The following is a 14182-nucleotide window of genomic DNA, read 5'->3' as shown; positions in this document are numbered from 1 at the left end:
TTTCTATTACTCCCGTAGACAACATTCTGTTTAATTCTTCTTTTAATTTATCATGTAAAGAAAAAGGTATTCTTCTTGGCGGTTCTATTATAGGTTTAATATTTTTATCAATTTCTAAGTGACATACATTAGGTAGACAACCTAGACCAGTAAAAACTTGTTTATTTTTCTCTATTATAGACTCATGACTTACTAGACCAACTCTTTTAATTAATTTTAATTTATGACAAGTATCTAGACCCAAAATTGTTTGACACTCCAAATTCACAATAATGAACTCAATACTTTCTAACCTATTCTCAATTTCACATAACAAATTTACTTTTCCTACTATAGGTATGACATCATTTGAAAAAGACTTTAAATTTATACATGTAGGTACCAGTTCTAACTTTTCTACATTAACCTCATTAAAAATTTTTATTGACATCACATTAGCTTGTGCACCTGTATCTAAATAACATACTACATTTATTTTATTGATTCTGACTACAATTGACCAATTCTGATTAATACTATTCTGACTAATAGTTTTAATAACAAAACATGGATCACTTCCATTATTAGATGATTGTACTGTACTTTCTCTTAAATTTATTTTATTTACTCTTTTAGTTTGACAACATTTTGCATAATGACCTTGTTTTTTACAATAATGACAAATAGCTACTAATGCTGGACATTTATTTCTATGGTTTTCACCACATCTTTGACAAACTTTTCTTACCACTTGATTATTTTCACTATTCTTACTCTGATTTGCACATCCATTATATCTTGATTTAAAATTCTGACTCGTTACCTGACTTTGACTGTTTGTGTTCGTACCATCTATGTTGTACCTTTGACTATCATCATTTCTCCAACTTGGACCTGGGACTTCATTTCTATACCTTGAATGATTTGAATTGTGACTCTTGTAACTACTATTTTGGTAAAAATTCGGACCTGGACCATCTTTATTCTTCTCTACTTTGTATACCACTGCTTCTGAATTTTTATTTAACTGTTGTGCTTGCATTTGAGTTGTAATTATATTTTGAGCAATTTGTAATACCTTTTCTGTCTTCAGATCTACTTCTTGCAATAGTTTTTGCTTAATTGAATGGCATTTAGGATTTAAACCAATAATGAACATGTCACACACCAAACTTTCTTTTAAAATTCCTAATTCACATGTTAAACTCAAATTCTTTAGACTAGTCATGAAATCTTCAATGGTTTCACCATCTTTCTGTACTCTAGTAAGAAAATAATGTCTTTCTACTGTTAAATTTTTCTTCGGGTTACAGTATTTTTCAAATTTCCCTACAACTTCTTGAAATGTTACAGTATCCATGTTAACCTCAAATGACTTGTAAATATTTCTTGCATCTGTACCAATATAGTGCAATAATAAAGCTACTTTTCTCGCATCGTTTTCTTCCTCTAAACCTGTGGCCCTCAAAAATATTTTGAAATTTATGCTCCACTCTCCCCAGTTGTGTGCCAAATTTCCTTGCATTGACAATGGTTGGATTTCATTTCCTTTTATGTTACTTTTTATTTTTACAACGACAGGTTGATTCTGCTCTATAGAATCTTGTTCCGACATGGTTGAACTTTATCTTTTGACCGTTTTTAATTCAATTTCTTTTAAAACCAACCAGACCACCACGTGCTGTTAGACCATGTTTCGACTTTTGTATGACTATTATACTACTCGTTGCTATAATCTGACCTGAATTTCTTCTGACACCATGTTACGTTGTCTCTGTGGGCTTTTAATAATATTGACGACCAGTTTCTTTTTAATATCTTTTATTAAAGACCAACTAAACTTAATACATGATTATATCTAACGAGCCATCTTTTTCGCTTCCTGTCCGCTGTCCATCTCCTTCACCTGTCACTCATGTTAAGGTAGGTTTACAAATATTAAGGTAGGTTCACATAACATAACAGTTTCACGCCATTTTTTCAATTTAAGCCGTTAAGACGAGTACCGGATTGTATTGCCCATTTACCAATACATTTATAGGCCATACTGTTTCTGAGCATGTTGCTGAGATAAATATTGCCGAGCCATCTGCTGCATTCAATGTTGTCATAAATGGCTAGGTCATTGTTGCCAATATTGGAACCACATATTTAACTTTTTTCATTGTTTAACCAATAATGGGTTATTGTATTAAAGGCTTTTTTAAACAATGTATTGTATACTTAGTTCCATTCTGAAAATAAAAACTCAAGAAGAATAAAAACACTATGGTGAAAGCACTGAATATGAAGGCTTGACTGAAGCGACAATTACAATTAGTACAAGGTAAAATCAAAAAGTCATTGGCTTGGCGTTGCGGCGAAGAACTGATACAAAAGACAATATAGAACTTATTAAAATGTTAAAATGAATATAAGCATGACAAAGAAACAAGATATCTTCTTTTTCTCATTTTTCTTCGTTTTTGTGTAAACATCTGCTTTTCAATGTGCCTCCAGCAAGTTGGCATTCCATCGTTTTCGTGGTCTTTCCACTGATCATCTTCCTATTGACAGGGAACCATCTCTCGCCGTTTTTACTACACTATTTGTTGTAACTCGGCTTATATGATTGTTCAATTCTACTCTCCTATTTCTTACCCAGTCCTTGAGGTCCAGGTCGTGTTTCTACCGCATATGTGATTATTGGTCTGATGACTCTTTTGTAAATTCTGCCTTTCATTTCTTTCCCGATATTTTTAAATCTCCATATCGTTTTATTTAGACAACCTGTGGTTCTATTTGCTCTATTCACTTAATTTTCCACTTCTGTTTCGAGCTTTCCCTAGCTAGATAGTGTGATGTCTAGATATTTAAACTCCATCACAGCCTATATTGTAAGTCATATTCACTTTGAGAGATTAGTCTTACGTCGTCTGCATAGCAGAATATTTTAAGTTATTTGTAATCCTTTTTCAGTTCTTACTTTTTTTATTATTTCATCCATGATCAGGTTGAATAAGAGAGAACTCAGAAAATCCTCCGACTTATCCTACTGGTAGCTTCAATTGTGTCAGTTAGTTCTAATCCTGTTTTTACTTTTATTGTATTGTCCTCGTAAATATTTTCAATTGTTTTGATTATTCTTAATGATATCTATAAATATAGCATCTTCTTGAACCAAAACCTTGTTGTTTTTCTCGTACTGTTATAATTTTATTCTCGTTATAATTTTATCTATAATCTTTCACTCTAGTAGTGTTAATATTTATATTGTTTTTGGATATTACTTTGGTTTTTGATTTTAGTGTTTAGTGTTTAATAAATTAATTCCTCTGTAATTCCCTGGGTCCGATTTGTGACCCTTTTTAAAGAGAGATGTGATATTTTGTTTTGTTTTACTTTTTTTTTGGATTAGCTTTAATAGTTATTTTGTCACATCTGGTCCTCCGTACTTTAGGAGTTCGTTCGATATTCTGACCTCTCCTGGTAATTTTCTATTTTTTAATTTTCTTATTGCTTCCTTTAGCTCTCCCTCTTCACTGAGGTTATTCTTTTCATATTTAGCAAATAGGGATCAAATTTAGTCTGCCCATGTTTACTTCTGAATGTTTTTCGTTTTTATTAGTTTTTTCATCTCTTTTCTTTGTCTTTTGATGAATCTCCATATATATTTTTGTGTTCCGTAGATATTTCAAGTTATTCTGTTGTGTTAACAACAACAAGAGATAACAGGCACAGTCGTAAAATACAGCCTAACCGATAGGGCAGATAACTGGACAAACGTGGGTACAATATGGATTACTAATAGATAAGACTAAAAGAGGTGAATATATTAGAGGAAGCGTTATGTCTGATACTGAACAAATTTGTCTGTGTGATTAAAGCTGGATTAAAGATTTAGATTGACAAGGTGTTATATTTTTTCGAAACTACGCAGCGATAATTAAGAAACTGGTAGCATTTAGATTGTTGGTTTATTGATTTAACAGGAGAATCCCGAAAATATTACGGATTGATACTGAATAGAACATGATATGCACGTCGAACGATATTACGGATAATATAGAAGAAGAATTTATGGACCCTTTATTTCATAAGTATCCAAAGCCCTCTCTAGAAACTGAGCAACTAAGCTTATGTAAATATTATTTTGTATGGAAACTACTCTGTTATTTAACACTCTATTTTGATAAAAATATTTTGATTACCAATTATAGCGAAGAAAATTAACTCTGTTGGTTAAATTATCTTTGTAGCCTCGCCGGGTCCGTTTCACCCTTCCTTCCAAAGATGGCACCTCCACCAGCGATTCTCCCACAGCGCCTCAGCGATCATCAACAGCAGCCTCTAGAGATCTCGAAGCGCCTCCTTTACGCCGGCAGAATCACAAAACTTTCAGTCGCTTCAGCGATTTCAGCGCTTTCAGTCGACATACGGAGAGTAGCGAGAAACGTCGCGGTGTCGGCGGAGAGAAACAACGACGCGTTCACGATGATTACGCGTCGTTTTTGAATAGAAGTACCACAAGTGTCCTAGTTACCGCGTCGCCGGGAGTGAGAAATAGAGTTCATCCCACTGGAAGGTAAATTTGTTTGTTCTAATTCGTGGCACAGTAAGTTTTTATTTATACAGATTTATTTTTAAACAAATATTTACATTACTACAGACGTTTGATCTGAATTTTTAAAGAATTGTATAATATTATTTGCAGAAATAGCAAAACTATGCATATTATGAAAATATCGTGTTATATTAATTATTTATTAATATTTTTAGTTAAATGCACACTGATTCAGAACAACACCAAAATAAGTAGTATGACCTACAAAATGATTATGCATCGGCTAATTATTAATGTTAGTATTTAAAAATATGTAAAAAATATACAAAAGACCTTTTTATACATAAGGTTAACTAGAAATAACACCCCTGAAAATTAAACATAATATATATATATATATATATATATATATATATATATATATATATACATGTACTAAATCCTGGCTATGCATTCACTTATGTCAACATACGTTGATTTTTTCATAATAACGTTAAATCCAGAGGTAGCTATGGAGAAATGACATCAAAACAATAATATTGTCAGTTAATGTTAAATGTATTTTGTTATATTGTAAAGTTTGTTGCCGTTTGTGGATTGTACAATGGGTCGAGGTAAAGTTATCGATGAGAAAATTTGTTCAATCATTATTAGCGAAGGACATTAAGATGCAATATAGTAAAAAAATCGACGAGCAAATTATATGGAGTGAACCGTTTTATGGAGTGACGTTATTGGAAGACACGTTTCTAGATCAACATGTCACCGAAAGTCCCACATATTAGAATTTGATACTTACAAAGTAAGTTTTGCAGTTGAAACAATTAGTACGAATTGTTTTTAATAAATTTCATTTTATTTTATACTAAGGAAAAGCCACTTTTAACATTACAACAAAAGAAAAATAGACTAAGATGGTCAAAAGAGCATAAAGATTGGATTCAGTCGCAATGGTATTCAATACAATGGAATGATAAGTCCAGATTTAAAGTGTGTGTTGGAGACAGTAAGAGTCGCGTCATCCTCAGAAAAAATGAAGCTTTCCATCCCGACTGTCTGAAGAGAAAAGTTAAGTTTCCTGCATCTGTCATGATCTGGGGCAGCATGTCGTCTACGGGTATGAGAAAGTTACATTTTATCTATGGGATTGTAAATACGGACAAATGCATATCTGAATATTTTAGGAGAATCCCTTTTACCGATTATGGAACACCGTTTAACATCAGCGGAAGATTTTGTCTTCCAACAGGACGGCGCAGGTTGGCATACCTCAAAAAGAGTTTAAAATGGATTGAAGACCATGGCATACCACTTCTAGAATGGGATTTTAACAGTCCTGACTTGTCCCCGATAGATATTTTGTAGCGCGAAATAAATTGTGGATGTCATTAACAATAAAGGGGATGTAACTCATTGGTAAACTTTCACATTTTTTTTTTGTTAATATTACATAATTATATGCGTTTTTTCTAAATTTATTATTATTCTGTTTAATGAATAGTTTTCATTACGTTAAAAAATACTTTCTATAATTAGAAAATTTAAAGATCTTGTTCGATGCATTAAAACTTCTAAAATTTACGCTGCGCTTTTATTTTCGTTCTCTAAAATTGAATTTTCTTATCAATCTAATGTTGGGCCAACTGATATGCGAAGAGGCTCGTAGCTATGTACCTTTTTTCTGGACAGGGGGTGCAATTGCATTCCCTGGCACCCTGCTGCCGGCGCCCATGTAGATCCACAAATGTAGAAAAATTTAAACCGAGAAAAAGAAGAGTATCCAACAATTATAACACTTGACTTTTAAAAGAAGAATATCCAATCCTGACAAGTGAACAAGTGTCGGTAGTTTTGAAAGGTGTAGAAGTAATTTTGTGAGTAAGAGTTTAAAAAATAGAAGAAGTTCTGGCATAGGAATAATGATTGGGAGAAGTTTGCAGTATTTGTAAGTACACATAAGTTTATTATTAATCGGAAACACCATGGACAAGGATATCTTGGCAGTCAAAAGAGGTAGGAAGATATAATAAAAATCTAATTAGCAATTTGGCGTCTGTAATTAAAATTATCCAAATATCTTAATTATCAAATTTAATATTTTTTTGTTTGTTTTAATTCAATTGAAATTCATTAAAGTAGGAGTTTTATTCAATTTTCAAATATATTTCAAAATTATAATATATATATATATATATACATATATATATATATATATATATATATATATATATATATATATATATATATATATATATATATATATATATACCTGGATCACTCCCACTTAGGTACCTAGGTACTAAGTTCAAGAAAATTCCATTTACCATTACCATTACAGCAATGTATATTTTTTACACCTTCAAAAAATCGAGATGATCAGATGAACGAGTATAAAAAGTATACCGATTTATTTAAAAAGGTTGAAATTTTAACATGAGAATTTTCGATTGAAAATTAGGATACTTTTTCAATATTCGAAATTATTCGAAAAAATACATATTTTAAATAAATATATTATACTATTTTTGAGACATAAAAGTAATTATTACCAAATTTCCTTAAAAAAAATTTTATAGAAAAAAGTAATTAGTTGTAGATCTTAATATTGTTTGAAAGCTATTTTCTTGCGACATCTTAAAGTAATTATACCTAGACTAATAATTGATGATCTGGAACTGGAAGGTGTGGACACCTTCGTCTACCTGGGCTCGCTGCTGATCAAAGACAACAATGTCAGCGAAGAAATTAAAAGAAGAATAGTGCTTGCCAATAAGTGCTATTATGCCTTGAGGAAACAGATGGCCACAAAACTACCCAGAAAAATTAAAGTTACCATATATAAAACACTAACTATAAGGCCAGTGTTAACATACGGGTCAGAAACGTGGTCACTTACACAGAAGGACCAAGAATTTCTTAAACGTTTCGAAAGAAAAATTCTAAGGAAAATATATGGAGGAGCCCAAGAACAGGGTTTGTGGCGTAGGCGCTACAACTTTGAGTTATACAGAAGTTTTGGGGAACCTGACGTTGTAAAATGTATTAAATTACCACACCTTCGATGGATAGGACATGTAATTAGGCGAGATGAAGATGCAACGATCAGAAAAATTTTCGACCGAAGAAGACCAGTGGAAAGACGAGTCATAGGAAGACCAAAACTTAGGTATCATGATAACATAGAGGATGATCTAAAATCCATCGGAGTTAAAGCATGGAGAAGAGTTGCCAGAGACAGGGGCGAATGGAAGATTGTTCTGAAGAAGGCTTTGGCTTCTATATATTATACTGTTTTTGGGACATAAAAAAGTAATTATTACCAAATTTCGTTAAAAAAAAAATTTGTGAAAAAAAAAAAAATCCGTTATTTGCGTTTTTCGCATACATTTTGAGGTTATGTGGAAAAAGTGAAAATACAAACGTTGTAGATCTTAATATTGTGGCAACTTAAAGTAATTATACTTAGACTATTAATTGATGATCTGGAACTGGAAGGTGTGGACACCTTCGTCTACCTGGGCTCGCTGCTGACCAAAGACAATAATGTCAGCGAAGAAATTAAAAGAAGAATAGTGCTTGCCAATAAGTGCTTTTAATCTAATTTTTAAGATCTGTCTAATAACGTAAACTTAGTTCGAATAATTTCGAAAAATATAGATTTTTATTAGATTCTAACATCTTCCGAATAACCCAGAACGCCAAGAAATAAAAGCTTATTTACTGAAACAAAGAAAATAATTATCGCCTGACGATTTTCACGTAATACGATGTAATTTATGAACTATGATAAAATGTTATATGTGCCATAAACATGATGTACAGGCTGCTCCTGAGTATTTTTAGCATTTTTGATAGTCACTGAGTTGCTGTGTCAATATTTACAGAATTGGAATAGTTTAGGAGATACGGAAATATACAGGTCTGCCGATTAACTTATATCTGATAAAATAGAGATTTTCTTTACACATTTGGAAATTTGTAAAGTATATTCATGATACTAAAAAAGACACAAATTAATAAATCGTTAAAGTATATACTTGTATTTGTGATTTTCAGGTCGACCAATGAGTCGATATAACATACTTTATCAAAAATATCTACTTGATGTTTTTATTTATAAAGTGAATATACATATAATATATATATATCTGTCTAGCTAAGTGGTGATTGTTTACTTCTATTTTATCATTTAATTTCTATGTAATCACACGAAATAAATTGGGAAGAAAATTGTGACGCTTTACTTCTGTTCGGGCACCAATTTCTAACACAATCTTAGTAAAACTAATCCTACGGCGATGGTATCACGCACGGCTTGATGACCCACTGTGTAGTATCTGCGATTAAAAAAATATAATTAATGTCATAAAATCAACATTCATTCCGGAAAGGAGCGGAAAGTGACTAATCAACACGTAACCGCGGAACAGATCTGTCACAGATCAACAGCCTAAAACTGGTAATAAACTGCAGCTAGATCAACACTAGCAGAAGCGGTTTGACTTCAGTCAACACCTTAGTGCCAGTGGAATTGTTCCCAAAATCAACATTCTGCTTTAGGCTTAAGCACCTCTTCAGCTCATGTGTTATTAATTTTGTTTCTTGTCGATACTGTTTGATTTTATTGCTAATGTTAAAGGACGGGCATTAGTAGCAAGGCTGATAATTGGTTTTGCAAAGCAAGCAAGCAATTTAATTAAACCCAGCCTGTGAAACTTTTTACACCCTTTGAAATGACGTTCGGGTTTCACAATTCATTGCCGTGAGGTGTATTAATTCGTTTAAAACAGGAGTCATTCTGATACGCGATAGGGGCATAACCCTATCAGCCAAATGCTCCTGGGTATAAGAACTCCAACATGGTCCCCTAACCGATCAATGCAGTCTAGCGTTAGGTGCTTTATTCCTGCTATCCTCTTGTGACATCGACGAATCTGAATTGCTTGTTCGGGCTTCGAGTCCCCATTACGGGTTACGCCCAGTTTGGCGACTTCGAGGGTTTGGGCCCTTCATGCCCTAGTTTTTGTTAATTTTTTGTTGGCATTTGCCGGTTTTTGTTAGTATTTTTTTTTGGGGCCGAAGCCGTTTTTTGTTTTTTTAAGGTTTTTTTAAAGGTTGCAGAGTTGCATTGGTTTTTCAGGGCTTTGGCTTTTGTTTTATATGGTTGTCGGCCTTCAATTTCTTCTAGCGTGCATCAATAGAAGTGAAATTCAGAGCAGGAAGTGCGTGTGTACGAAGCGTTGACAGGACGCTGGCGATGTACACAATGTCTATTTGCAAGCTATGAGAAATCTACCTAGGAACGGCACTCAGTTTTTGTAAGGTATTTGGTATTTGATAAGAAGTATAGATGTTAAGGAATCCTGCACGATACGAGTTATCCCCGTTAGTTATTTCAGTTACGAGTACCATTGTTGGCTTCATGGAAAAATATTAAAAAATAAAATTGAGAGTGAATAACAACATTTAAATGTAGGCAAACATGTGGTGTGGGCCAATTAATCATCTTATTCTTGTCTATATTTAGGCCAGTCGTCAGAGACAAAAATGCCACTGAACCTCTAAAAATTATACGAACAATCTGAATTTTGCCGAGAATATTAATTTTGTGACCCCAAAAAAGATGCAAAAAAATTTACTACTTTTACCCTCGGTCTTCTCCCTAAAACCGCCCTCGTAGGGGGGTAAAAACGCAAAAAAATCGATTTACCAAGAATCTGTACGCCATAGAAAAAAATGCTTTAAATAAAAAATGTAGCTGAGATAAATTCAAACAAAAATGTTTATTAGCACTTTTTGTGTAGACTAAACCGTTCTCTCATAAATAAGACTTGAAGCGACCGTCGATTTTCAATGTCAGTTACATTCATTGTATGCTGTGTATAGTTCAAAATTATATCTTCTGCGCCACATGTCTGCGTCACCCCCTTATATTATGTGTCTAAGGATTTTTTGTTCAAACGTACCTAATAGGTTCTCATCGTTTTTCGACAATGTCCATGTCTTTGATCCATATACGAGGACCGGTTTTATCAGGGTCTTGTATATTTTGCATTTGGTTTTTCTTGTGATGTTGTTAGATCTTAGATGTTTAATTAGATGTTAATATGTTTTATTAGCGATATGTATTCTTCTATTAACTTCTTCATTGACATTGTTATCTGCGGCAACTAGTGAACCTAGATATGTAAAATGTTTCACGCTTTCGATGTTATAGTCCCCTATTGTCAGATTCTGTAGGTTTCTTCGGCCTGTCGATTTGCTGGCCTTTATGTATTTGGTTTTTATTTAGTTAATGTTTAGGCCACCATTTTGTGCCGCTCTTTCTATCGCATTAAATGCTTCTATCATCTTTCTTTCGTTTCCAGCTATGATAGCAACATCATCTGCAAATGCCAATATTTGTACACTTTTTGTTATTATTGTTCCTCTGGTATTGACTTTTGACTCTTTAATTATTTTCTCTAATGTGATGTTGAATAGAATACAGGATAGGGCATCTCCCTGTCGTAGGCTTGTTCTCACATGGATTGTATCTGTTAGTGCGTTTTGAATTGGAATTTTGCTTTGTACTTTAAGTATTTCTTTTACTATATGAATGAGTTGAGTTGGAATATTAATGGTAACTCTCGAAATCAATGAAAAGATGATGTATGTCTATATTAAATTCACTAGTCTTTTCCAAGATTTGCCTCAAGACGAAAATCTGATCTATTGTGGACTTCTGCCTACAGAAACTACATTGATATCCCCCAACTATTTGTTCCGCATATGGTCTCAATCGGTCATACACAATATTTGACAGACGCTCGGGAAATAAATGTTTAATAAAATTTGTATCAGCTCGACGGTAGATCTTTTTTGGATCTTTTGATCCAAATGTCCTTTCAACAAAAATCAAGATGCGTTTTAAAGGTAAAGAGTTCAGCTTTTGTATGAAAATTTTGTATTTTGCCGTAAATCAACTCAGATTTTATACAGATAATAAATAAATAAATGTGACACGATTTTTGCCATTTTTATGATTCTCACGAGATCAATACAATCTATCGCTTTCATTGACTGGCCACTATGAAGTTTTGATAACCAGAGCTTAACCTTTAAAACCTACAGCATTAAATTTTAGTCTTGAGTTTTGGTAACAAATGTGAGTTATTTAAAATACGTTTAAAAAACGCTGGATTTAAACTTTTACATAACAAACGATCTAAAACATTTAAAACTTTTTTTTTCTTCAAACGTCAAATAATGATGACATTACTTATCTTACTTGCTCCTGTCAAAGTTTGATGTCTCCGCCGGCAGCACTTTTTTTTTCCCATTTCTTTACGGCGGAGGGAAAAATGTTGTCATGGCAACAATATGAAACATGTCACAAAGCAACAATACAAATGTCATTAACAACAATTAAACATTATTTTTATTTATAGTAATATTAAAAGTACAATTAGTTAATGAGGCATTTTCAAAATTGAAACCGTGCAAAAATGTTCCCGACTCTTGATACGCATTGGTAATTGTTGATGATACTGATGGTCGAGAACAACTTTCAGCAATCATTCCCGATGTTGGCGAATCATGAGGGTTTAAAATTTTTTGAGCATTATCGTTCTTATTTCTTATTTCGTTTAGGTTTTCCATTTTCGCACTAAATTTGCGCTTGCGGTTGTAACAACAATAAGCTGTCTTTAATAATTGCAAACAACTGTCAAACAACGGTAACCAGGGAGACGCAAATCCCACCGACGACTTAATTATTTTAATTTCTAACATCTAGACGACTTTGACAGTTGTCACAGTTAATTTCGAGTAAAAATAGCGTATGAATTGTACTATTTATGGTTGAAAATTGCTACGTTCGGCAAAGAAGCGACTTTTCTTGACTATTCTTGACTCACTTCGTTCGGCGCGTAATATCGGGCGCGTCAAGAAAAGTCATACTTTTCCGCCTCAATAAGTAATATACTATTTTCAATTACACTAGTACGTTTTTCAAAAGACCAAACCTCTGCAACAAACTACACCCAAAACCGTCTTCTTGGTTGCATTTCCCGTGACGTCTGATTGTTTGTAATGTAAAACATTAAATTCTGCGTTTTTTATTCGTATTTCAAATGCCTCATATTCATGTCATAGGTTTTGAAGATTAATCTCTAAAAATGGAAATTTTACTACGAAATGAAAGCGATCAATTTTATTGATCTAGCGAGAATCATAAAAAATGGCAAAAATCACGCCACGTTTAATTATTTAACATGTTTATAAAAACTGTGTTTGTAATGACTTAATTTGCCTAATACATTGGGTATCACTTATAGGGGGTTGAAAGTGGGGACTGAGCAATTACTGGGTCGGAGATAGGATAAGCAAACAAACCTAAACGTTTGCCAACGGCCACTCTTTTTTTGGTTGGAGAGCTGGGTCGTAAGTAAGTATCTTTATTTGTGGTTCTGAAAAGGGTAACTACAAAGGAAGAAATCAAAAATCTACTTACATAGATTTCCTGGGCAACAAGCACAAGAAGGTTCTTAAACTATTTGAATTGAACGCCGTTTAAAAGAATCCTCTTGCTGGATTGAAAGAAAGGCTTTTTTCCTAAACAATTTAAAAGGCGAGAATCTTTTTACAGGAAATAATTTTACAACTCCTGGTTTAGAGAGAAACAATACATATTTATTATTATTTCACATTAACAGTTATTACAAATAATATTAACAAAATTTATCAACAAACCTTAGAGGGGCGCTATTTGTAGCAATTTAAACAATTATTATAAATCAAAATATCCTGATTTAAATCAACATTACTTGAATTAGTTTAACTTTAAACAAAACAACATTCAAAATTATGGTTATGTACCAAATGATAGAAAGGATAATATTGACTGTCATATGTCGAAATGAAATATTAAACCTTTTTGAAATATTAAATATTAAAAGTTAACTTTATTTAAAAGAAGATTAATATGACAATTAGGTAATCCATAAAACTTATAATTTTATTTATTTATAATTGTTTTAGTTTGCCATGAAAGCAAATTTTTTATTAATGAAAAATTGTTTATTTTTACTTTTTTTTTAATTTTAATTTTTTAACAAAAAGTATCTTATATCACTCTGGCTGGTATTTCCTTTAAGAATGTTTTTGGGATTGGAATTAAATCAAAAAACACTGTCCCACACAAACTGCTAATGGTCTGGGATGAGCATGGAGCACAAAATGGACAATTCCTGGGGCGGTAGGTAGAACACTGACTCGGAATTCGGATTATCCTGGATGATAACAAACAGCACCCTTCAAAACTTGGCCGCTCAATTCTTGTTTAAAACCATGTGGACCTCTCAAATGGTTGGAAACGTCGTTTTACAAATCCCTCACATAGGACACAGCACAACAAATCGGTGATTAACTCAACAAAAACTGCCAAATAGCATCTTGAGCCCAAATTCACCTCTTAACTTAAAAAAAAAATTGCCGGCTTTGAAGAAGTACACGCCTAAAGTTATTTCTTCCGAATCCAAATCTCAACTTCAACTAACCGCCTTTCTTCGTCCCAATTCATCTTACCCCGTCCAGATTTGGCTACCAGTCAATTGGAGCTCTTTTAATGACGTTTTTTATTTGATTATGGACCTTAAGAGTGCTGGGCTTTCAAAATTG

The 14182-nt window shown here is 32.9% G+C and overlaps 1 protein-coding gene across 1 annotated transcript in view; it reads left to right on the top strand.

Moving 5' to 3' along the window:
• The first annotated feature begins 3990 nt into the window (after nucleotides 1-3990).
• LOC140446594 (uncharacterized) overlaps nucleotides 3991-14182 on the top strand; it is a 391872-nt gene continuing 381680 nt past the window's right edge. The window contains exons 1-2 of the mRNA XM_072539162.1: nucleotides 3991-4113; nucleotides 4218-4543. Of these exons, the coding sequence (XP_072395263.1) occupies nucleotides 3991-4113; nucleotides 4218-4543 (449 nt within the window). The remainder of the gene's footprint in view (nucleotides 4114-4217; nucleotides 4544-14182) is intronic.

This window comes from Diabrotica undecimpunctata, chromosome 7 (genome assembly GCF_040954645.1).
Source record: "Diabrotica undecimpunctata isolate CICGRU chromosome 7, icDiaUnde3, whole genome shotgun sequence".
Classification (NCBI taxonomy): Eukaryota; Metazoa; Arthropoda; class Insecta; order Coleoptera; family Chrysomelidae; genus Diabrotica; species Diabrotica undecimpunctata.
The sequence above is the reverse complement of the archived record's forward strand: the minus strand, read 5'-3'. Positions and strand labels throughout refer to the sequence as shown.